This window comes from Castor canadensis, chromosome 8 (assembly GCF_047511655.1).
Source record: "Castor canadensis chromosome 8, mCasCan1.hap1v2, whole genome shotgun sequence".
Classification (NCBI taxonomy): domain Eukaryota; kingdom Metazoa; phylum Chordata; class Mammalia; order Rodentia; family Castoridae; genus Castor; species Castor canadensis.
The window spans coordinates 109543477-109570340 of record NC_133393.1 but is presented as its reverse complement, the minus strand read 5'-3'; the positions used below and the strand labels follow the sequence as shown (position 1 = coordinate 109570340).

The 26864-nt window shown below is 36.7% G+C and overlaps 1 protein-coding gene across 2 annotated transcripts; it reads right to left on the bottom strand.

The window, feature by feature from the left end:
• Positions 1 to 550: 550 nt before the first annotated feature.
• Yeats4 (YEATS domain containing 4) lies at positions 551 to 25671 on the bottom strand. 2 transcript variants are annotated; one of them, XM_020167293.2, is made up of 9 exons: positions 25524 to 25671; positions 24667 to 24829; positions 14103 to 14222; positions 11335 to 11441; positions 10845 to 10911; positions 10651 to 10745; positions 5765 to 5857; positions 5582 to 5669; positions 551 to 1193 (listed from the first exon to the last, which is right to left on the bottom strand). In XM_020167293.2, the coding sequence occupies exons 4-9, from the start codon at positions 11398 to 11400 to the stop codon at positions 1024 to 1026; spliced, it is 579 nt and encodes a 192-aa protein (XP_020022882.1). In that variant the 5' UTR covers positions 11401 to 11441; positions 14103 to 14222; positions 24667 to 24829; positions 25524 to 25671; the 3' UTR covers positions 551 to 1023. The 2 variants fall into 2 exon arrangements, with proteins under 2 accessions (XP_020022882.1, XP_020022881.1); XM_020167292.2 differs by lacking the exons at positions 11335 to 11441; positions 24667 to 24829; positions 25524 to 25671 and adding an exon at positions 16622 to 16922.
• Positions 25672 to 26864: the final 1193 nt, after the last annotated feature.

Genomic DNA, 26864 nt, shown 5'->3' with positions numbered 1-26864 from the left:
TTTTTTTAAATCATTGAGTTATAGGCGCTCTTTATAACCTCATAATGGGGAGATCTTTTCAAGATTATAGCCGACACAGCAATAAGAGCTGACGGGGCAAAGCCTGAGGAACGGTGATACCCTGAACTTTTACAGTCATGCTTGCATAAAGTCACACCTGTCTACGTGGGCTCTGGTTTGATGAACAAAGGGATGATCTCCCATGTTAAGGTTTCTCAAGAAGAATGAAACTTCTTCCGTGTTAATTTTTCTCATCTGTCCCAGGTCTTACCCTACAGTGTGGTCAATCTTATCCTCATGGGCCTGGAGGCAACGGACTAAAAGGTGGATACTAGCAACAAATGTAAGTGCCAACCTCAAGTCCCAGAGGGCTCTGGTAGAAATTTCACGCTTTAGAAACCTATAATGCTTACAAATACCAAAACTTACAAAGAAATGAGGTGTTTTTGAATAAAGATATAAAGTCACAATTCTATGAGATATATTACTTGTACTGAGGGAGCTCCAGAAAGTCTTCAAAGAGGAAAAAACACACACCAAGAAGCAGAAATAGGACCCATAAACTACATTTATTGAATACATATTGGGCAACAACATTATATATAAAATGGGATGGGAGCAGATACAAACTTGAAAAAAAGTAAATACACATACTAATCTTTTCACTAATTCTAACTACTAGAGAAATAGAAAATTTGTACAAGTTGTGTTTTATAATGAAATTCTGATGCCTGCCAAAAGGAAAATAAGCTACACACATACCCCAATAAAAACTTTTAAAAATTGTGCTTACCATCATACAATTTCTCTAAAAATGGGAAGGTGAAATGCCTATAGAGAGCATCCATTATTACACATATATTTCCCATTAAAGATTGCTTAAATAGAATGAATACCTTGACTCCTTGCTGAGACATCCCTGGTCGACAATTATACATGCAGTTCCTCTCGGAAACGTCACAGCATTTGCATTAAGTTCATTCTGCCATTTAAGTCTTACTAATAAGTTCTCTTCAGAACTGTTTATATGTCTTTTGTCTGATCATCTTCTTCAAGCTTCCTGATTTCATTTTTTAAACAATTTATAGTCTCACGACTTGCTTTTAATCTCTCCTTAAGCTCTGCAATTTCAAAGCTTGTTTTTTTCTTGGCAGCTTCTAATTTTTCTCTGGTTTTCACTTCAAGTTCTGCAACTAAGGAAAACAAATACATGTACTTATTTATTATTTTTCATATGTTTAAGATATGTCCTAGAGTAATAAACATAGTATTTCCTTAGGTCAATGTTTCCATGATAAAATGTAGACAACTTAAGATACATTAACATTAAATATGGGTTGATGGGAGAAGGTAAAGTCCAGATTTCTAACAGAGAAGCTAAGCTATTTTCTACAACTAAGAATGAAATTCTGGCCACTAACTCACAGTTAAGGTTTTGAGACATTATTTCTTTGTTTTTCTCCATATACATATTCCTTTGGAAATAAGGGGTATACAAACCCAAGAGACACTAGCTAAGGAGAGAGCTAACTAAAAGTATTCCTAACTTATGTACAAGTAAAACTTACATAAAACAAAATCACACTGTCAAAATAAGCTTATTTTTTTTTCAAAAATAACTGTCTAAATTTGAATTTTAGCTCTACCACTTACTAGTTGTGACACTAAATTTTACCACTTACTAGTGTGACACTAAATTTTACCTTTCTATGCTTATTTCCTCACTTACAAAACAGCAATTATAATGGAACATGACTTATATTATCTCTTGAGAAGATTTTACATAAATTAATGTATATAAAGTACCTAGAGTACTATCTGGCACATCAAATGCCCTATCAACTATTATTATGATGACCAATGAGGACAAAGGAACATGAAGTAAAATTTGAAAAATTCTAGTAGTTGGTGATATAATTCAATAGCAGAACCCTTGCTTAGTATGTATGAGGCCCTGGATTCAATCCCCAACACCATAAAAACAAAAGTTCTGGCTGGGTCCATAAAAATCACTGAAGAAAGTGTCCTTACTGAAAACTATAATACATCTATTTAAATATGACAATTGGATAGTGTAACATTATGTTTCACAAGGAAAAATGTCTGCTTGCATCCAACTGCTCCATCTTGTGGACATTTTAGGTAATTTCTGCTGGTGACTAATGAAGTACAGTTGTATTTTCGCAATTATGAAAGATGGTCACTAGCTGTGAGCGTGTTTGTAATTCTAGCTACTCAGGAGGGAGATCAAGAGGATCTCAGTTCAAGCAAGCCTGAGCAAACTGTTCTCGAGACCCTATCTTGAAAAAACCCTTCACAAAAAAAGTGCTGGTGGAGTGACTCAAGGTGTAGGACCTGAGTTCAAAGCCCAAACCCCAGTACCACCAAAAAAAAAAAAAAAAAAAAAAAAAATGATGGTCAGTAATTGGCAGTAGGGTGGTTTGGTGAAAAAAACCTCCAACTTTGAAATCAGAAAGATTTGAGTTAAAATACACCCTTGGTCCCTTATTAGACAAATGTAGACATCTCTTAAGTTTCTCTCAATTTATTCTACATTTTTTAATGAAATAATTAACATTTAAAGCATTTAGCACATAAAAAAAGCAATAAATACTGAGTGATTTCCTTATATTGCTCATTGTCGTTAACTCAATTTTTGGACGTATATTGCAACAGAAAAAAATTTCCATATTGTCAAAACAATCCGTATTTTTCTTTGGAATTTCCTTCATTGACTTTTTGATGTTTGAAATGGGATCTTACTATGTAGTCAAGGCTGGCCTGTAACTCATTATGTAACCCAGGTTGACTGTGAACTCCTGGTCCTCCTGCCTTAGCCTCCTGAACACTGGGATCATAGCTATGTATCACCACACTGAGGTCCACAGTGTTTTTTATTATGCAGAAATTTTTATTTCTTTATATCCCATATCAGTCAAAACAAACAAACAAACAAAAAACACTAAACAAAAAAAGCCCATCAATGTTGAGTGATAGTTCGGTACTTTGTTAAATGTTGGGGTACAGAGGTAGGAGAGAGGCAAGAAAAATATGCAGTAGTGTTATGAAAAACCACAGGGAGCCACAACAGGCTGGATTCACATGAAGGGGAAGAATAGGCTGGGCACTGGTGGTTCATGCCTATAATCTTAGCTACTCAGGAGGCAGAGATCAGGAGGATCAAAGTTCAAAGCTAGGCTGGGCAAATAGTTAGAGAGACCTTATCTCAAAAAACCCTTCACAAAAATAGGTGGAGTGCCTCAAGGTGAAGGCCCTGAGTTCAAGCACCAGTACTGCAAAAACAAAAGGGGAAGAATGGTGCATATGTATCAAGAATGGCTTCCTGGCGGGGAAGAATGGTACATATGTATCAAGAATGGCTTCCTGGCATTAGTAAAATCTAAACTGAGTTTTAAAGAATGAGAAAGGAGTTAGGTAGGCGAAGTGGACATAGCAGGTCATGGAAGTGAGATATATACATTTGGGAGATCTGTAAGATTGTAAAAGGTAGATTTAAATGTAGTCAGTGAGACTAATTTAACTCAATTGTCAGGAGGACAGCATTTATTAACAGATTCTTGGATGACTTAGCCACAATACTTTTAACAACTGTGAAGATTGCAAAGGGAACAATACATTTGGAAGACCTGAATTAACCAGCAACGAGATCCTGTAACTTATTAGTTAACAGGACACGCTCTGGGTTTAAATCCAGGCTTCACTGGGTAATTTTGGGCAAGATGTCCAATGTCTCTAAGGCCTCTACATAAAAAATGGGGCTAATCATAGTACCTTCCTCCTAGGGTCGTTATAGGTATTCAGTAAGTTGACAAATGTAAAGCATTTGTCTGGGACATTTCAGTAAATGTTTGCTATCATTTTAAAAAATTCCTTAAAGAGTCAATTAATACAATTAAAAATCAGATCATTAGTTTCCCTTTCTAAACAGGATTACCTAATAAAGTAGTTGTAGAAACAAATGAGTATTTACATGTATAGACTAGAAGTGTACAAATAGTAAGAACTTAGTAAATCTGATATTTTATTACCAAATATTGGGTATAATGATATAAAATTAGTAAAAGTATAGCTATCTTTTTTAGGTCTTTAATATTCCCAAATAGCTTTCCTAAAAACCTAAAATAATTTATACTAATGCAAATGATTCATAAGAATGCAACATTCACCATATCATTAATAGGTCTAACTATTAAAAATCCCTTTGGCTAATTTGATAGGGCAAATATAGTTTACTCATTACTGTTGGGTTTGATTTTTAAAATTACTAGCAGGAACAAATATTTGCCTATTTTATTTATTGGCTATTTTTTTCTTCCACCTATCTATGTCTTTTGCCAGTTTAGTTATTAAAGTTTACATTTTTTTCTATTTATCAATTTTAAGGTTTTGTTTTAGTTTCTGTGGCGCCTTATGAATGCTAAACATGGTTTTTCTTATTTTTATTTTCTAAAATAAATATATTAACCCTTTCCCATATGTTCTGTAAATTCATTTTTCTTTGCCTTTCCTTTAATGTAATTTCTTCTAAATCTTTAAATTTAGAAAGTTGTTCCTAGCTAGGGTGGATCATAATCTAATTTTTAAAAAACAGGTTCATTAAAAAAAAAACCATATAACTTTCTTTAATTAAACTGGAATTTGTTTTGGCAAGAACTATGAAGCAATTATCTAAATTAAGTTTTCTCCTAGAAGCTCACCAACTGCAACAACACCACTTATGGAATTAACTTTTTTCTTTCTTACTGTTTTTATATTGTTAAGAAAATGAACTGAAGATAATACAAAACATAATTTACTGATTAAACTTCTCAAAGTTAGAAGTTCTACACATAAGCTTTAATAAATCAGATTTATAGAACGGGCCTTTTCATAAAACACACCTTTTGTATCTACTTTTTTTTGTTGTTTTTGGTGGGACTGGGATTTGAATTCAGAGCTTCACACTCACAAAGCAGGTGCTCTACTGCTTGAGCCATGCCTCCAGTCCTGTATCTACTTATTACACATAAGTTAATGGTTTTGCTGAAGACAAAAATGTGGGTACTTGAATTTTAACAGAGATTTCTTCTGTGAATTGAGTACATTTTATATTACAGAAAGAGGATTCATGAACAAGAGAAAGTGATCAATAAATTAAAGTATCACATAGGTAGTGCTTTCCACCTTTTCAAGGTGATCATATGAATACCCCTTTTACACGCATAACAAAGTAGGTCAGACAAATACTTTTGTAGATGTAGAAATTTAAGTAAACAAATTCTCAATGGCAACCAACTGGCAAAATTATAATTACTATGCAGATGTCTGTCTCTGTGTTTCTCTTTCTCTCCCCTCCTCATAGAGTGACTGCCTAGCAAACATAAGGCCCTGAGTTCAAACGCCAGTACTGCTCCCCAACCTGAAAAATCTTACTTGTTCTACAGTACCATATACCTTTTGACCCCTTAAGAAATTTACCGACATCATTAAAAAAGAATGTAATACCCACTAATCAAACACTCCTTCCACCATTACAGAATACATTATTTTCCAGGATTAATTATAAATACATGGCACTTACATTCTGTTTCATGCTTATATGCTCCTAATGTTAGCTGACGAGACGTTGTTAATAATTGTTGCATCATTGCTGTTGGGTCTTGAAATATCTTAAGAGATAAAATGAAAAAAAAAAAAAAAAGCCAAATAACTGTGAAATTCTCCAACTTAAAATGCTTTTAAAACTCTCACTATAAAATCTTACCATTTCATCATAGAACTCTGAAACCACTGTCTTTTTCCCCAGCATTGCATTGGTATCTGATTGGAACAGCTTTAATAAATGATATAGGGTTACCTGTAAAATGAAAACAATATCACATCTATGCATGGTTTTCATCATCATTATGAGACACTGTCATTTCTTTAAGTGAATTAGAGTCTTGAAACAGTAAACATATTAAATTCAGGATCTTGTTTCAACTGCAACTTACTGTGGCAAATCACATAATCCTTTTACTTTCCTATTAGGTACCACCATCCTCCCACTCTATTTAACAGGGAATGTTTTGAAGAAGTAAGGATTTATTTAGGCCTCTCTAGAGAATTAACTATAAACAAAAACAGCACAAGATACAGCTATGGAAATTAAACTTAGAGAACCATTAAGGCATAAATTATTTTCCTTGCATAAGAGAAATTAGATTAACTGTATCAGCTGTCTGTGAAGATTAGAGTTTACAAATTTATGTGAGGAAAAAAATACATTTTCAAAAGGAATAACCAATATTAAAATGTTCAGTGAGAGCAAAATACTCTAGGGATCATAAGATTATTACATAGGTAACATAATAAACAAAAAAGATGGTTGGTGATAATTCATTTTGGCAAGAGCAACATGTCTTCAAACACTTAAAGCAGGTGTAGTAAGACATCAAAGGAAAAGCTCTGCAGTACAATGTGTGATTATTTTAGCAAAACAAAAAGCAGCTGGCAAAACATCAGAGTTCATGTTGAAGTTGCATAAGGCATTTCAGAGGCCTCAAAGAATTTTCCAAAAGGTTAGATAAAATGATTATAAAAGAATGCTATTCTTTAAAATGATCACAAAAAAGGGAGGAGAGTACCCCAAAGAAGCCAGAAAATACACAAACCTTTGCAACTGAATTTGAACAATCTAGCTCAACTCAAAGAAATGTCAGTTGTCTCTGGACAAGATTTAGCCCATGGAGTATCCTACTTAGAGGACATTTTTCCAGATTCGAGATGGTACACTGAGAATATAGAAGGGACTACTCAGTTGCAGAGCACTTGCCATTCCTGGGAGGGTGGGGGTGTTGTGGTGGAATGGTGGCGGCAGAGAATACAGAAAAGGGAGAGGGGAAATGCACCAAATTCCACTAATGGTATAGACAAAATTAGATAGCACAAATTACATGTCATTTAAAAGAGATCATTTATTAAGTTTCTGGAATAGACAGAAAGCAGATGCTAATATATAATAGGACAGTAAGTCATAACAGAGAAAAACCACAACCTGAAACCTTAAGGAAGCAGATGTCATCAAAGCTCCTAGGAGCTTCAGAGAGGCACCAAGCTCAGGGCTGAAGGATCACTATTAAGAAAGCTGTAAGGTAGATGGGCCTGTTGATCCTCCCTTCTTCCTCCTCTACAGAAAACACAGTGCATCTGCCTTTGAATTTAGAATTTTTTAATCAACAGTCAAGTATGAAGGAGAAATGTAGACATTTTCTTTTGGGCAATAGCTTTTTAAAAGTTCATTTCTCAAGCATCCTCTTTAAAGAAATTCCTCCAGCAAAAGGAGAAAAAAAATTAAAGAAACCTGAAAAGAAGGAAAAGAAATCACCTGGCATCCTTAGTAATAACAGGTATTACCTGAAATTGTAAAATTCAAAATTAGAAATTTAATATATGAGAGGCATGGGGGTAATTTCTAGAGGGACTAAAACAGTAACTGTTAAAAAGTAGTTTTCCTGGGGAAGGGGTGGGAGATGGGAAAAGAAGATGCTGTGAGTTGTGTTCCCCCAAAAAGATATGCTGAAGTCCTAAGTCTTAGTACTGTGGGTATGACCTTACTTGAAAACAGGGTCTTTGTAGATGTTAAGATGAAGTCATTAGCATGGGCCCTCAATTGAGTATGACTGGTGTTCTTCTAACAAGAGGAGACACAGACAGGGAGAGAGAAAAGGCCATGTGTCATGGAGAAAGAGACTAGAGTTATGCTGCCCAAAGACAAGAAACACCAAGGGCTACCAAAAACTGGAAAAGGCAAGGAAAGATCCTCCCCTAGAGGTTTCGGAAAGACTATAATCAACACCCTAATTTCAGACTTCAAGCCTCCAAAACTATGAGAATAAATTTCTGTTGTTTTAAGCCATCTAAGTTGTGGTACCAGGAAATTAATACAGGAGACTGCACTCCCCCCACTCAGTACTGGGGACCAAAACTAGGCTCTCCACTGAGCTAACTTCCTGACTTTTTAAAAATCTTTTAAAATACCACATACATTTTCCTTTTATAATTTAAAACAAATTAAGAATTACATCATAAAACTGTCTACTAAATTTATTATTCAGACTTCCAAAGACATTCATGGAAATTCAATCAATAAAAGAATGTAAGACAAATGTTTCTAATTTTAAGTGGTGTTTGATGATTCTTAGTGCAATGGAACTGCCTATAATTAACTAGAAAAACTTCTGTTTTCAGGAAGGAAACCTCAGCTTTAGCATTGTGCTTTTATTTTTTTACAGTGCATGACCTATAATAGGTTACTGGAAACAGTAAATCACAAACTACTATGTCTTTTATTTATAATTTTTTTGTATTTGAAGCAAACCTTCATATGGCCTATTTTAAGAGCCAGTTATTGAAAAATACAATTGTTTCATTATACTAAAAAGAACACTATACCAATTTTTAGGGAATGAAATTTAAACCTATGTAGATCTGTTTAGAACTTTATGCAACAGATTAATCACTACAGCAGTGCAACAGACCGTATTATTTTACCTTTCCAAGAATGACTTTAAGACCTGTCTCATAAAGAGGATACAAAATATAACTTCTTTCACAGATATATTTTCCAATTTGGGTTAGAGGATGACAAATTAGGAGGAAGAGAGTTAAAGGAGCATTTTTTCAAAATAAAAACAGAGCAATCTTACAAAGTTAAAAAGAGCTTCACAGTGCATGCTTGTAATCTTAGCACTAAGGAAGCTGAGGAAGAAGGATCAGAAGTTTGAGGCCAGCCTGAGCCCAGCTAACGGGTCTCAAAAAAACCCAAAAAGCCTTCTGCTATTTAAACCAAACCTCACGAGCTTTTCCTCTTCTCTTTTTTATTTTTCTGAGTTTAAACTGGAGTTTGAACTCAGGTCCTTATGCCTGCAAGACACGTACTCTACCAATGAGCTACTCTGCCAGCCCTCTCTCTCCTCTTAACATCTGCTGAATTCTATGCCCTGTTCTCCCTAACAGAGTGTTCTCACTAAAGTCAGACACAGTATCTCATCTTTGTATCCTTCACAATTCCTTAAACAGTATCTTGAAATAATGGATATTTCACAATTTCTTGCCAAACAGAGTATCTGTGAGAATGTTCTAGAAGGACAATAAGCATGGTAGATCTGTAAACCTATCACATGAAAAAATATTTAAAGGAGCTATGAATGTTTAATTCAAGAGAAAAGAAAACTAACATATGAAGAATTATCAATGAAACTTTAAGGAAGCATAACATAAAGTACGGCTTTCTTTTCTTTTTTCTTTTCTTTTGAAGGCAGGACTTCACACTTGCAAACACTTGAGCCTCGCCTCCAGTTCATTTTGTTCTAGTTATTTTGGAGATGGGGTGGGGGAGTGGTTTGGATTGGCCTCAAACCTTAATCCTCTCAATCTCAGCCATCCAAGTACCTAGGATTATGGACTTGAGTCACTGCCACCTGGCAAGTACAGCCTTCCTAAACCCACAACTACTCCAAAATTGAATAGGACGTTTCATTTAATGACAAAAGTCAATTCTCCATAGTGGAGATGTGCAAACCCAAACTAGAATCTCATTTGGGAGACTGCCTCAAGTTTCACTGTGCATCAAAAAAATCATCTGCGCTTCTGGCCCCACTCCAAAATCTATAGAATCAGACTCTCACAGGGATAAGGCCTAGAATCTGAATTTTTAGGGTACCCCAGGCATTTCTGATGCCTCCAGTTAGGAACTGGATCTTTGAACAACTGGCCCAGTTGATATTCTACTCCTTTAAAAGCACATAAGGTTAAAAATCTGTATCCTGAATAATTAAGGTGTAAAAGTTTGGTGCCAAAAAGAATGAGATGGTTCTAACAAGATGAAAATGAATGGTGATAAATATTAAACCCTAGACACACATAGGTGGAATTAGCCATAAGTGAGTTGTAACTTTATACAGGTATATATTTAAAACAAGGCTTAGGGTCTTAGGAAAAAGAAAAAATACTAGAAAGAGTGTTAAATCTGAATTCAAATACTTGGATTCAAAAACTTGTCCTACCACAATTAACTGAGAGTTTCTGAGCACAACTTGACCTCTGAGCCTTAATATCCTTATCTCTAAAATAAGGAATACTGCCAACCTCACAAATGCTGAGGGTTCAAAGCAAAAGCTTGGAGAGGTTTTTTTAATATTATAAAGCAATAATCTGGTAACAGATCAAAAGATGAAAAAGTTAGCTATAAGTAAGGATTTGCAAACAAGACATAAAATAAAGCTGTTGATACTGATTACAGCTTAAAAAACCAAAAAGACTGTTTTAAAGGGTTTAACCATAAAAAATGAATATTCTTTTTAGATAGCACATGGACTTGTTTATTGCTAATAACTAAATGACAATAATGAATTAAAATTTAATTTTTTTTGCATATCATCTAATTTCCATAGTTCATTTCCAATATATGCTCATATTCTCTTTCCATTCTTGAGGGAAGAAAAGGGGTTTCACTTAAAAATGGAAAACCTTAATTCATGGCAAGATACACAAGTCATAAGCTTATACAAGTACATCTGAATAAACACTACCTATCCAACAAGTATTATTACACCTACACTTTTACTGAAAAAAACTATTTTTTACTTGCAAAATTAATATATTACTTACAGGTCTTTCATTAGGATCAATAAAAAATATTTTGATGATTATTTCGAATTCACCCCATCCTGTTTCAGTAATTTCATACGGAGGCTTAGTCACAACTAAATAGAGGAGGAGAAAAAAGAAACTGCAAATTACTGATTTAATTTCTTGGTCCTTTTTAAACTTTCTATATTAGGAATCAAAAGACTGTACTATACCTCTTAAAGGGTTACCATAGCTTTCATGTAATTTAAACTGGATTTTCTTCACATATGCTGACATATCCTAAAATACAGAGAAAGTAAGTTCTATCTTCCATCTGTAAAAACTAGAATAGAAATAACACTCAACATTTCCCTCAGATTTTGTGGAACCCAATTTAAAAAAACAAAACAAAACACGGATTAGTTGGGCACAGTGGTGCAAACCTATAACTTCAACTAATCAGGAGGCTGAGACAAGGGGATCCCAAATTGAAGGCCAGCTTGGGCCACTTGGCAAGACCCTATGTCAAAATATAGTTTCAATGGACCTAGGTTCATTCTTCAGTACCACAAACGTAACTAAACAAAATGAAATGACAAAAAAGAGAGTCATGAATTATTCCTAGGGAGTGGTTTTTCTTTTCTTTTTTATAAACAAAGGAAGCCTATGCTGAGTTCTTTAATAATTCATAACATACAAGAAAATACACATACCCCTACTCACTTGTTTTGGGAATCCTGGGTTTTTTTTTTTTTTTTGCAGGGAAGATGGGTTGAGACAGTGTCTCATTATGCAGCCCAGTGTGCCTCTTCCTCCTGATATATAGTCACCTTTAAAAAACAAAATTCTGCCTCAGCCTCCTAAGTGCTGGAATTATAGCTGTGCATACCACACCTTGCTTCAAATCCTGATTTTATATACCTCAATACATAATACACTCAATACACTCAATCAGTTTTGACTTTCTCACAAGGACAATAGTAAGATTTCTGATATTTTTATAGAAATAATCATATAAACCAAAGGATATCTGTCCTCAAGTTTTTAAAAAAGACTTTTTGTTTTGGCAGCACTAGGGTTGGAACTCTGAACCTTGGGCTAGCTAGGCAGGCATTCTACCACTTGAGCCACACTTCCAGCCCTAAAAGATTTTTGAGACAGGGTCTTGCTATGTATCCCAGGCTAGACTTCAATTCAGAGATCCTCCTGCCTCTGCCTCCTGACAGTCACCTTAAAAGAACAAAATTATAGACTAGATGCAGTGACTCAAGACTGTAATCCTAGCTACTCAGGAAGTGGAGACTAAGGGGAATCTCAGTTTGAGGCCAGTCCAGGCAAAAAAGTTCATAAGATCATGTCTCAGTCAATGGTGTGTTTGGTGTTATATGCCTATCATTCCAGCTACTTGGGGGAAACACAAATAGAGTATTGTGTTCCAGGCCAGCCCAATCATAAGGTGAGACCCCATCTCAAAAATAATCAACACAATTCATGGAATGGCCCAAATGGCAGAGTGCCTCCCAAGCAAGCTTGAGGCAGTGAGTTCAATCTCCAGTACTGCCAAAACCAAAACAAAACAGTAACCAACACAAAAATGGCTGGCAGAGTGGCTAAAGTGGTAGAGCACCTGCATAGTAAGTGTGAGGCCCTGAGTCTAATTCACAGTATCGCCTTCCAAAAAAGAACAAAGTTATATTACATGAAGGTAAGGACAACAAACAAAGGCAAACTTAAAAACAATACAACAACTCCTCCTTTTCTTAATTTTACGTGAAGCATGGAGCCACATTTATAGTTCCAGCATATAAAAAGGCTTCTGCTAGTAAAGTGCTTTTTTTCATCAGCTGGGCAAGGTGTGCACACCCGTAATCCTGGCACTTGAGGTGCTGAGGCAGGAAGATAGTGAGTTCAAGGCCAGGGCTATACAGACCCTGTCTCAAAAACGAAAACTAAAATGCACACACACACACACACACACACACACACATACACAATTTATATAATTCATTATAGGAAAATTAAAAAATGCAAAATAGAGTAAGTCACACCCAATACTAACATTTTCTACCTTCTTACTTATTTTTGGGTATTTAAAAATGTGCTTATATCTATAGTACTGGAGTTTGAACTTGGGGCCTTGGGCTGGCTAGCCATGCACTTTTTGCATTAGCCATTTTTCAGATAGGGTCTCACATTTTTGTTCAGGTGGGCCTGGACTGCTATCCTCCAACTCACCCACCCCACATTGCTGGGATGACATAAGTGTGCCATTATGCCCAGCTTTTTTGTTAAGATGGGGTCTTGATAATTTTTTGCCCTGGCTGGCTTTGAACTATGATCTTTCTGATCTCTGCCTCCTGAATACCTGGGATTAGAGGTTTGAGGCACCAGCTCTACAAATATATTATTAAAAATGGGATTATAATTTAATAACTTGGTTTTTGTCTACTGTTATATTGTAAGGATTTTTTCTGAGGCAGATTTTCATAAGCTTCTTTGAAGATTCTTTTGGTGATACTTCACTCATTCTACAAATATCTGAGTGTCTACCAATATTGTTGTCAGATGCTAATTAACAATGGCATATAAAGTAAGGTCTTACCCTTAGGCACTAGGCATCACCTAACTAAGGTGTGCAATTATTAGTTGTACAATCAGCACCCTAATCGGGGTTTCAGAACATTTATCACATAAAAAGAAACCCCATACCTATTAGTATGCACTTTCAACTTCCCTCCTACCCCCACCCACAGGCAATCACTAATCTATTTTTTGTGTTTATCGATTTGCCTGTTCTGGATGTTTCATCTAAATGGTATCATACAAAATGTGGCATTTTCTGTCTTCTTTCACTCAGCATAACGCCCACAACTTTCACCCAGGTGCCAGCAGGTATCAGTACTTTAATTTCTTTTATTGTCTAATAATATTCCATTGCATGGATGTACATTTCATTTATCCATTCATCACAGAGACATTTGGACTGTACCTATTTTGGTAATTATGGAATCAATCTGCTACATTCAGATTGATTAACTTTATTCAATTCAATAAATACATGTTAAGTACATCTACTATGTACTAGCTGTTTTGCAGGCACTGAGATTCAACAGCAAAACAAAATTACCAGTAATCAGATTGCAGCAGATATGTCTTTCACATTCTCTGGTGGTTTTTTATTTTTTACACATTATCACATCAAGTATTAACTGCTATTCCTGAAATAGCTGATTATATACAATCTTAAGTGTGATGTCTGGAAGGTGTACTTGTACTGTACTTATAGCAGGGTAACTCTGTTATCTTAATTTTAGTTAGAAAACATTTTTTGAAAACTGATTTCTACTAATTTCATGAAGATTTGAAAAACTAAATTCTCATTTTAGTTTTTCAAATTTAGGGGGAGACAACATTTCTCTAACAGGCCAATTTATCTGTGAACAAAACAAACTATAGCTTCAAAAAAAGTTACAGTAGAAACAGGTGCCTACCTCATTTCTGTAAGGTTTTACATAGACTGTCCACTGATGGGTGTGCCCATCTTCTTCTCTCTTCTTTCCAAAATATCGAGCAACATTACCATAAACTATAGGTTTAACAATAGTAACTCCCTAAAAGAAAGATAATTTAAAAGCCATTAAGTACTGTATCATTACATAAACAAACAGGCCGAGAACTTTGAAAGCTGTTTTAAGGAATGGCAATCTAACAATTTAGTTCAGTTAAAGCATGGATTTTCCTCAAATTGATTTCACACATTCCTATTTCATATTTACACAAGAAACACCAGATTAATTACAATATTCCATATTTTAAAATGTTTTAAATCACGATGTAAAGTACTTGAGAGTTTTGTTAAAAGAAACACAAAAGGCTCTTTACCTACAAACCTGAAAGCAAGGCTTCTGAAAAAAGTAACTGCACCACTTAATGGTAATAATCATATTAATTGGTTTGTGTTTACCACAGTACAGAAATCAAAGGCAATCTGGGAGTGAATTTTAAATATAAGAAGGGTAAACATTTCCCCTCCCCCCCATTTTATTACTATGTGTGTCATGGTTTAGATATAAAGTTTCCCACACAAAGGCTTATTTGTTGAAAATTTGGTCCCCACCCAATGGAGCTACTGAAAGGTGGATGGATCTTGAGGGTGCTAACTTCATGAACAGATTAATTCTCTGGTGAGTTAGTTCATAGCTGAATGGTCAATTAGGAAAGTGGTGCTTAGTTGGAGGAAGTAGGTCAACGGGATGGTGCATTTGAAAGGTATATCTTGTCCCTTCCTTGTTCTCTGCTTCCCCACCATCATGACCACTATGAGGTAAGCAGCTTTGTTCAGCTACTTGCTACATATGATGTTCAGCAGGTTAAGAGACCATGGGCTGAGACCTCTGAAACTGTGAGCCAAAATAAACCTTTCTTCCTTTAAAATAGTTTCTTTCAGGTATTGTGTCACAGTAATGAAAAAATAACTAACACAATGTATTTACTTTGTAGCTACATTAAAAAAAAACCGTAATTAGAAATTGGATCTCACAATTTCAACATGCTTAGTAAGAAGCTTTTACAAATAGATTTAAATACAAATGTTGCAGTAAACTGGCACTTCTATGACTCAAGCTTGGTAACAATGGCCTGGTGGCACGCATGCTTGCTACATTTGCACTCAGCTCTGGAATGTATATACATTTCTCATCACATTTGATTAGTATAAAGGCAATGAGTGTTGAGAGATGGGTGTTGAAAGGAAGAGATTTAAAATGTCAAGTGAAGAGATAAAACAGTTTTGCAAACAAATCTGAGACCAACTGTCTAACAGTAGGCATGTACCTGAAGCAACATATTTGAAAAATTGTCAATCAAGTCAATAATTATTAGTAAGAAATATGGAAAAGTAGAGAAAACAGTGGGAAAAATTTCAAAACATGGCTGGGTAGCTTAATTAAACCCCAAATTTACAAATCTAAGGTTAGTTCAGAAGGCTGGAAGTTCTTATGTGAATTTGATTAAGTATAGTAAATGCTACTGCTGGCAATCACTGATGGGGCCTCCGGTTCAAAGTCTGACTGAATGAATATAAGGGTGCTGACCTGGGGAGCATGCAATAGGTCCCACAACTTCTATGGTGTTGTTAGGAATTTTCAGAATTATTCCGTGATGAAACAGGCATCACTTGTCAAAAGACTTTCTACCTGGATTAAATTTATTTAAGCTTAAATAGGAGGCCCATAAGAATGCACACCAAACATCGAGAAGAAATAACAACCTAATTTTGAAGTTTCACGTGACTATTTTTGGTGGAAAATCATTCCAGTACTGCAGGCTTAACTTCCTCAAGTCATCCTGCACTGAAATTTACAATCTTCTACAACCTAACACGGTACAAGTAGAGAAAAGATCTGTAACTTCTTCCCCATAATCCAGTGATTTAACCCGTTTTCCTCGGTAGTAATTTCCTACTTGTCACCACGTCCAACATCTTGTTAGGCTCTGTGACAACCTTCACTGAGCAGGAAAGAAGCTAAATGCTCCCCATGTGTTGGGCACACTACTGAGGTCTTTGCACTGACTGATTAACACTTGGCCTTAGCTTTGGGACTGTCGGGCACATCTACACCCAGTTATCCTATTTGCAAATACTAGATTCCTGCAGCCTGCCATTTGCAAATCCGTAGGCGCTCGTGACTATCCGGCACTGTCACTGTCCTCACAACCTGGTGGGTGGCATCCTCACTTCGCCGACGACCGGAGCCGGCAGCCCAGGAGCAGCGGGCCGGGACTTCCCTCCCGGCGGCCACGCGCAGGTCTCCCAGGCCACTTCCGGGAACGCTGAATTTCAGGCCGGGATGGGAGGGTGGCGGTGACGACCGGAGCCGGGGCCCAATGAGCACCGAGTTTTCGCGCGGGGCTGGACTCGCTCTCGGCTGCGTTCCGCGCTTCCCGCCCGAGTTAAGAAGACGCCCGGGGAACCACGCTGCCCCCGCCGCACACGGAGACGAGCACTGACCTTCACTCTCCCGCCGGAGTCAGGCCCAAATTCGGCCATTCTCTTGAACATATTGTCCCACGGAAGAAGCCGCCGCAGCCAGGGAAAGACGCCGGGGCCGGCGGGATCGCCGCTCCCCTCAGAGGCCCCGCTTCTCCCACGCGGGCCGGGACGGAGGGTTTCTGGCAGAAGGACGACGAGTCACCCGGGGCTCGCGGCGCTGAGCAAAGGCCGACTCCTCCGGGCCCGTGGGGTCCGGGCTTGCCATTCAGCCCTGCGCGGCTGGAGAGCGCAGCGGGAGGAGGGGCGACGGCGCGCTGTGCGCAGGCGCTAAGGCTCGCGCTCCCGCCGTGCTCACCGCGCATGCGCCCCCGCCGCTGCCATGACAACGGGAGAGGCCCTGTTTTAGGAGTTGTGGAGAGAACGCGGAAACTGAAAGAAAAGATCACTAATTGTTATCTAAGTGATTTCAGAAAGCTGTCTACGACTGAAGGATATGAGTTTCCGCACTGAAAGATTCTACCAAGCTGCCAGCACCCAGATAAAAACTGATCAGCATCGAAGCTTATCATTATGAACTTTGAGAATGTGGGGATAAAAAGAAGATCCTCCACACGTCCGGGCTATAGAGACTCTGGAATCAGAATTGCTTTAGATTACTCAGGGCCAACATTGGGACTTAGCAGGCAAATAAAGTCCTTCTCAACATCCTGACGAAAATACTTCCAATTTAGTCCTCAGTACCCAACTATCAACCGAGGGTGTTCACAGAGTAAGTTTCAGACGTGCTAAGTCATCAAAAATCTCATGCACCCTTTTCCAAGTAGGTCCTGGAGACACGAGCCACCAAAACGAGCAAAAAGAAAAAAAAAAAAAAAGGAAATTATGAAATACAGGAAACACACACACAAAATATCAAGCATACAGAGCAAAGCATAGAATCTCAAGATGATACCGAAAGAAAGAGCCAGGATGGCAGCTAATGCAGGCATAGACAGCAACTCGTCCAGATTAGACTCAGAAGTCTTTGAGAAACACTGCCATCAGAAGAACGATGGAATGGACAAAAACCCACTTGTGTCTGAAGATGCAAGGAGAGACTTAAATATTAGGTTTGAGGGTTGAACTAAGGACAGTTACGCAGAGAACCAAACAGACCTAAGAATCATGCAGTTATTAGCTCTACAGAAAACAAAACACTAGAAGAAAAGTACTTGTATTTAGGGCTAAGTAAATATATATAATGATTACATTTGGAAGGATGGGCTTTGAAGGAGGATGCCATGTGTGATAGGGCTGGGAGAGGAGGATTTTAGGGCTTAATCTTGAACTTCTGTCCTGGGAAATCAATAATTATAATGCAATAATCAAGAAGAAGCAATATAAGCCCAATATTTAAAAGTAACATTATCAAGTAAAAGTAGAAACTCACTACTGATCATAATTTTTAATAATTTCATTTAACAACTTTTAAGAAAATGTTTCTAAGTGATTGCACCAAATAGAAGTACAAGCGATGTGCTGAGGGCTTACTTATAATTAGTGCCACTCAAAGAGCTCAGTTTGTGGTATAGAATATCACACAGCAACATAAAAATTGAGTTTCTTTTAAAAATAATTAAAGATTGATACTGATTTTTATTTTATTCTCAGAATAAGAGTAGAGCGTTGGTTTGGATGTTTAATTATAGTAAGAATAGTTAAGAAATATTTATGAAAACAAAATCTTTCACAAATATTGCTTTCCTTCTTCTGTAAACTTTTGCTAATTTCTGGGTGGGTTATTTCTTTCATCAGCCTGTTAGGGTATCCTGATACTTCTTGGATATGTCCTATCTCTCCTTCTCAGCTGTCACACAAGTGTCTTTCCCCTACTTTGACCTTTTTTTGTGTGGTAGTAATGGGGTTTGAATTCAGGGCCTTATGCTTGCTAGGCAGGCGTTCTACCACTTGAGCCACTCTGCCAGCCAGATTTTTTTTTTTAAACACTATTATGTACTACAAGAAGTCAGGGCTCCTTGGAGAAATGTTATTCCAGGACTGGAGTGAGGAAAGGACAAAATAAGCCTTACAGTATTTGTGCCAATAAAAGAGAAGTGCTCAAAGAACGAGAGTTTGTATCACGAAGGCACTGAAACCAGATTGCAAAGGCTCGCTGGTCAAATCAGGAACAATGTGAACATCAAAATAATGATATCACGGATAATAACTCATAATTGAATAGAAACAAAGGGTCAAGGCTAATGTAATAGATATATAAATTGAAATTCTGATGTGCAACAGTCTCAAAGTGTCTCCTCCACCAAGTACTTTACAACGGAGATCACTAGCAGAAATCATCTTTGGTCAAGTGTTCCATGTGAACACTATCAGTAATGGGACAGATCAGAACTACATGCCACCTAAAGGACTGCAGTGAGAAGGGCATCACTTCTGCAGCATTCCTGCCTAAGATGCATAACCTAGTTTAATATCAGGACTGAGGACGTGGTTCAGTGGTACAGCAAGGTCCTGAGTTCCATCCACAGTACCAAAAATAGAGAAAGACAGAAAAAAAAGGAAAGAAAAGAATATCAGAAAAATCATAGTGGCAGTCTACAATACAACTGCTCTGTGGTCTTCAAGTGTCCAGGTCATAAAAATCAAGAAAAAAAAAAAGACAACTAAAAAAATGATCCATATGGAAAGAGACAATCAAGTACACCACACAATTCTGGAATTAGATACTTTTGTTTTGAAGGAATTCCTAGGAAAATTGATGAAATGGAATGGTATCTGATAATTAGATGGTAGTAATGTATCACTTTGATTTCCTAATTGGAGTGATTATTTTGAGGGTATACAGGAGAATGCCCTTGTAGGAATTACCTGCTGAAGTAATCAGGGTTACTGGATACTATGTTGGCAACGCACTCTCAAACAGTTCAGAAAAACAAAAGGCCAGTGGCTACTTCTTACCAATTTTTGGAAAGATTGAGGTTATTTCAATATTTTTTCCCTTTTTGTTGTGGTGAGATCAAACCACATTGTAATCAAGTACTCTACCACTGAGTTACAGTTCTAGCCCATAGAAATACACACACACACACACACACACACACATACATTTTTGACACAAGGTCACACTACGTAGCCCAGACTTGGCTCAACTCAAAATCATCTGGCTTCAGCCCCTTGAACTCTGGGATTACATGCATGAGCCCATTTAATATAGTTAAAAAGTGGAAAACTCTCTGTACCTTTGGAACTTATATTGTGGTGAGAAAAGACAACTACAGTAGTCCTTGCTTCTATATGGGACATATGTTCCAATACCTGGAGTGGATATCTGAAACCATATATATACTATGTTATCATTTATATACATATCTGTGATAAAGTGTAATTTATAAATTTGACACAATAAGAGATTAACAATAACCAATAATAGAATGGAACAGCTACTCATATTAAGATACTTGCACATAAGACTTAGATGCAGCTACAGTCAATCTGACTGTCAGTTAGTTTGCTACTAACTGACTAATGAATGGGTAGTGTATGTAGTGTGGATACACTGGACAAAAGGATGATTCAAGTCCCAGACAAAACACAGCAGGACTGTGAGAGATTTCATCATACTTACTCAGTATAGCATATAGTTTAAACCTTATGAATTGTGTATTTCTGGAATTACCCATTTAAGAGATCAGATCTTGGTTGACTATGGAAAACTGAAAGCACAGGAGTGAAATTCTGGATAAGGGGAATAATATAAATAAATAAGAAAAATTTGTAGTGTATCAAAAGGTTATAGGCATGAGGCTTGGGACAGTCATATATTTAGAAGTGAAATAGCAGAGAAAGAGCTGAGCTTCAAGAATGAGTGAGAAGCAGCAGTCTATGAGGTCAGGTTTATGCTGGAGAAGCTGTGGGAGAAACCCTTCTAGAGGCATGAAGTGGTTCACATTGTCAAATGCTGCTGAGAGAGCAAGTAGGATGAATAGAGAACAGACAATCACTGGGATTGTACCAAGGAGTTATGGGAGAGGTGCTGGGGGAGCAGTTTTGGTTAAGTGAGGACAGATCAGAAAAAGTTGAAAAGAGAGTGGGAGGCAAGGACATGGAGATGGTTGACTACAGACATCTTGTCCCAGAAGTCTTGCTGTAAAGGGAAGATATAGCTGAGGTTGGAGGGTTTGTAGTGTCAATAGAATGTTGTTTTTAAGACGGGAGGCTCCTGAGGCGGTTTGGACCATGATGGAGGAGATACAGACAAGAGGGAGAAACTCAGCCTAGCTTACAACAGAGAGAGAGCTGAGACCAGGACTGTATGTGAAGACACTGCTTTTCACAAGAGCAAAATTCCCTACACTTTAGAAATGGTGGGGGGGGGCAGGAGGGAAGGAGGGAGGGTCAGCTAAGGGAAGATGTGACAACTGTTTTGGTGACATGGAGGGGACAACTTTGTATGAAGTTGCTTCATTTTTTTCAATGCAACATGAGGCTCTGCTGACAGCAGAGGAGGCTGGAGGATGAGGGGCAGAGAGGGGATTTGAACAGAGCAGGGGAGAAGTAAAACAGTCATAATGATTTTGGAGGGAGGGGATACCTGTACAGGATCTTAGAGAAGGGACTGTGATGGCCAGCCTGACCAGAGGGCCCATCTGAGATTTGTGGCTGTGGATAAAAGTGAGATCTGTCAGCATGCTTGTGCTTTTTCTCCAGCAACATCTATGTATTTATGTACATGTGACAATATAGAAGATAGATACGATATAATTAAAATATATAAAATATATATACTATATAATATAATATGTAATATATAAATATATTTTTTTCTCTGGAAACATTAGATGGGTGAAAACAAAAACAGACAAGGTATACGTGACAAATCATTTAGTGTTAGTGTTTGTATTTTTTACAATATGCATAATTTCACTCAAGTTGTTAATTAGTAATGCAAATTTATATGCCTGAGATTTACTTGAAATGGACAAATCTAAGTTAAGAACATTAAGGAATAGCAACAGCTCATATTCCTACCTCAATGCCTTCCTAATCAACAGGATGCATGAAAACATTCTTTCAAGGGTTAAAACAGACTCATATATAAATTGTAAATCTATTTTTAAATTCTGTGAATGTAACAGACAACACTAAAGCCTAAGGTCACACACCTTATGAAAACAAAATTCTTAATTAAGACAGTCTCCACTTTCAGGCATTTGGAATTCTGTTCCTTTAAAATTTTTATCTTCCCAAGAGAATGACTATTTTTACTGTTTTTTGGAGAGACTTGAACAGATGAAGCCTGCACATGCATGTGCAGTTTGGATTTTGCCTAAGATCAGTTTGTATTAAAATAAAGTTTTGTTATATTTCTATTTAGTACTATGGTTACTTGTAGCATTCAAGATTAAGTTTAGGTTATTTCATGGACGAACTAAAAAACTGGAGACGTATTTGCAAATCAAGAAGAAATAGATTTTCATCACTGTTACATTAGCAAACTGGAAAATGTGGTTTAGTATCAAGTAATAAGCACATTAGTGAACATTAAAGCTCTAGGAGAAAGGCTAATACTATTTGTTTAAAGGGGGAACATGGTAGTATGACTTTTCAATTAAATATGCCCCATAATGTGAAAAAGAGACAGAATGAGGTGAAGAAGGAAAATTCTGCAGTTACATTCCACAGCCCTCAATATATGGAGTGAGACCTTGGTTTTCACAGTGCTTTCTCCATACCTCTCTAAAGAGAAATGGAACACAGAAAAGGTGAGAATGGATCTCATTGCAATACACATGCTTCACATCCTTTGCAGGAACAAAATATTTTATCAATAAATAAAATACAGGCTATAGCTAGATATAGATATGCTCTTGACTAAACAGAGATAATATCTACAAAGTACTTTGCTTCTCCCCAAAGCCTTAGTAGATCACAGAATGTTAAATATAAATGTTGAGTTATGTGCATCATACATTTACTTATTCTGCTGATAGTCTCAAGGTATCACAAGGTAGTAGGAGAAATGTGAAAAACCTTAAAAACCCTATATATATTGAAGAATTCCAGGAGTAAAAGAGTAATATTCTCAGTCAGTTACAGTGATTGTTCCTTCACGGGTCATGGCAGTACATTACTTTGTATAACTGAACACTGCAACGTTCAGTTCTCACATGGCGCTTTGGTCTGTGAAAGCCTGCTCCCCTGCATATATCAACAGTAGGGTAAACAGGGTGAAACATTCCATGTGCTAACGCCTTGTGGATCATTGACAATCCTCTTTGCACAAGGTACAGAGTGATGTCATCACTCAATGACAAGAGAGGGGGTGAGGAAAACAAATAACAGAAGAATTTAATTTGTAGTTTAGATCGGCCAGCTTTAATTGAATGAGGAAAGAATAAAGAATAACAATACTGAAATTATTTCCCAAGAATCCATCCTCTTCATTTGAACCCATTATCCAAGAACAGTCTTCTTCTCATTTACTGAAGTTATTGGAATTCTGAAACTATTGACTACTATTATGGAAGGTCCTCTTTGTACCAAACAACACAATATGTTTAGTATTGTTTTTTACTCAGAACTTCTTCCATTGAAAGTTTGTACTAAGGAAACAATAAGAAATGCACCCAAACATGATGCTCAAAGCTGCTCAGAGTAATCCATAGAAGGGAAAATGGAAAGAAACTGAGTACTTAACAGTCAGAGTTGGATCAATCATAGACTATTCTTACAGTGGAATTCTATTCTCCATTTAAATGATGATACAGATTTGCATTTGTCGACATGGAAATAGTTCTGTGTTGTAAGAACCAATCTGTAGAGCAGTATGTATAATAAAAGTAGGTTTTGTAAAATCATGTTGCTTCCATGTTTTTATATATGCAGTATATAACTTTACATTAATATACATGACTGGTTACATTCTGGAAGAATATTTACCACATTTACTAATTGTAATAAATCTGGGAACTAATATGATGGTTGCTATTTTTCTCACATTTTCTAATTTTTATTCAATGACCACAGATATTATACAACAGAAAATTTTTTTTAAATAAATAATACTAAAAAGAAATATCCTAAAATTAACCTTCTCTGTTGGAAATTTAACATTTAGCAATTTATCAAGTGGGCAGTATTTATTTGTGTGCTATTTGTGTGCACTAAAGATTCCACATGTTATTTCTATTTTAATATGTTTTGCAGTCTAATATTTTCATGCCTTAGGCATGTACTAAATTCTGTGTTCTTTATATTATAAAAAATGAATTTTATCCTAAATACTTAAATCTGTAAGTTAATATGTTAGGTGTGATAATGATGATCTAAGAAAGGAACCATGTTTTTGGAGATGTGAACTAAAGAATATAGAAATAAAATATCATGTTTCTAATTCACTTTAAAATCTCTCAGCAAAATTTTATATTTACAGACATACATACATAGAGGAAGCAATTATAGCAAAATGTTAATAGCGGCTAAAAGTGTAGTCATATAGCTATTTATGTTACTAACCTAAATTTCTGTATATTTAGGGCATTTTATTATAAAAGGTAAACTATAAAGAAAGAACCATGCAATGAAATATTCCCTGAAGGGCCAACAGAATGGCTCAAGTGGTAAGAGCAGCTGCTTATCAAACATGAGACCCTGAGTTCAAACCCAGGTGCCACCAAAATAAAACAAATATTCCCTAAATACCTATAAGTAAATAGTAAGAATGACATTGTTCTGGAAGGAGCATCAATAAGGCCTTTTACAATAAACTTGTAGCTATTTACAGAAACTTAGGTGCACACATTAAACACCAACTTTGATTAAATCATATCAGCTCTTTAACGTCTTTTTGTTGGGTGCTGGGAATAGAATGTAGGACCTTGTACATGCTAAGCAGGTACCTTACCACTAGCTATATCCCAGGCCAGATTTCTTACTTGGTGAATTTTGGGGGGTTAGCAAGCACTTTTTAGAAATTCATACAGACTTTGTCTAGGTTCCTGATGTATCTTTCAAGGCCATTTCTGCTATTGTAAGACTAACAAGAGGGTCCCACTAGCATGTCTTACCCCTGCAGGATATGCCACAGCATCAACTGCTCCTGGGGTTTTGCATCATCACACCAGTAGCAGCCATTGATCTGAAATATCCCATAATCAGTGCTCTTGTATCCTGGATTGTAGTGAGTAGCTCATGTGTCATAACTGCTCTCCCATTTGGCAATTCACATCCCTGAAAAGAAATTCCTTTTAGTAATAAGCACCAACCCTAAAGGATTTGTTGTACTCCAAAATCAGTTTTACTTAGCTATTACTATTTCACTAGCGACCAGTTTTATGATACAAAGATGTATTTAATTATAAAATATCTTAACACTTTAGTTTCTTTTTGTTGTTTTGAGCAAGGTTGCTGTTTCCCATGCATGTTTCCCTGGACTCCTCTTTGCCTCTTGAGTAGCTGAGGCTACACGTGTTGACCCCAAGTCCACTTTGCACCTTACTTTAAAGGGTCCCTAAAAGAAACACTTCATAGAGCAAGTAAGTTTGTCATAATAGTGAAGAAAGATGAGTTTTTTAAAAAAGTATTAAAATAGCTGCTTCTTTCATTGCATTTACCCTTCTTGCCCTGCTCTCATCACTCAGGCAACTCTCAGCCTAGAATGGAAAATCAATAGTTGACTGGATTTTGCAAATTCACAGCAGATACATGTCCTGATGGAAAAATGATTTCATTAGGGAAAAAAAATGACTTTTTCAAGAAAAAGAAATTTTCTTTAATACATAAAGGGGAATTTGGAAAACAAAAATATAGAATAGGAAAGTCTATACTGAGATCACCCACACATCCATTCACTATTTACTCATTCATTCAAAAATAATTATTGAGGGGAAAATCTTGATTTCAGTATGAAAGGAAGGAGACTTACAGTTTGCTAGGCTGACTCTCCTGAAGCCATCCATTCCATTTCTTTTTAGAGTTCTGGTGAATTCACACCGTTCATAGATCTTGCCATGGACAGTGACAGAAAGGAGAAAGCCAGAAGAAGGAGACCCTTCATGTTGACAGGGAAGTCAGATCACCAGGCTCACTAGGGTAAGACAACCTGGTAGTTAATGACTTTTAACTTCTTCCTCCTGTAGTGGTTTGGAGGCTCCACCTTTTTCAGCTGTGTGCAAAACAGGAAGCAGTTACTGATCCACTGATTCAATTTTCTTTATATGTATGTTTGAAGAGAGAGATTCTGATGTCCTAACAATTCGTGCACAGGAAAACGATGAAATGGTATGGTTTAAACAATTGGATCAGGAAGAATTATAAATTACCATTGTTTTCAAAACAGGAAAGTTTCTTTTCCAATGTCATAAATCAGTGTTTTATTGTTATAAAGAAGGCTGATGTGAACAATGTTTTAACTCCTTTTCCATAATGCCTTGCTTCCCATTTCCATGTCAGAACATCAAGGTTATTATAAAGCAATAGGTCTTTAAAGTCAAACCTACTGCAGTGTGAGATTTAGCTTATTGGTAGAGCACTTCCTGAACATTTGGGAGGCCCTGGGATCAATGCCCAGCACTGCCAAAAAAAATTATACAGTCATATATATCCAACTAAATGCTACCTTTAAAAATAATCATCTCAGGAGGATTAGCATGCTTTTTTATATATCAGGCAGGAGAGAGAGAGAACATTTACATAAGTTTTATTATAGTACATTGTTATAATTGTTCTATTTTTATTATTGTTGATAATTTCTTACTCTACCCAATTTATAAATTCGATTTGATTACAAGTGTGAATAGATAGGAAAAACACATAGCATTCATAAGGACTGGTAATAATCTGTTCCAGGCATCCACTGGGGGCTTTGGAACCTGTGCCCTGCAGATAAGGGGGACAACTGTGCCTATTGGTTATATAAGCCAGGTGTCCACCTGGTGTAGTGGACACCAGGGTGCACTGAAGAAGAGTAGACCAGTTGTCCATGTCTGTGGCCAGTGGCCAGATCTTTGGTGATGGCTGGCAGAGTGGCTCAAGTGGTGGAGCCCTGCCTAGCAAGTGTGAGGTCCTGAGCTCAAACGCCAGTGCCACCGGAAAAAAAAAACCTAAATAAAAACAAATCTTTAGTGGTAAATTATTCAGACTTACAGTTCTGACAGGGTTCCAGCTTCCTTGAGGGGGCTTAGTGATATCAATTTAAAGCAACTTTTTTTTTCGTATCAGGCAGTAGGCAGTAGTTCTCTCTGTCTCTGTCTCTTTCTGTTACTCT

Bases quoted from the DNA above. Each gene is read 5' to 3' on its own strand.
- Yeats4 (XM_020167292.2), bottom strand. From the start codon at position 16,672: ATGTTCAAGAGAATGGCCGAATTTGGGCCTGACTCCGGCGGGAGAGTG. The intron at 5,858-10,650 runs GTAAGTAATATA...TTCATTTTACAG, and splicing joins TTGATCCTAATGAAAGACCT to GTAACCCTATATCATTTATT. The intron at 5,670-5,764 runs GTAAGATTTTAT...TTATCTCTTAAG, and splicing joins CAGAGTTCTATGATGAAATG to ATATTTCAAGACCCAACAGC.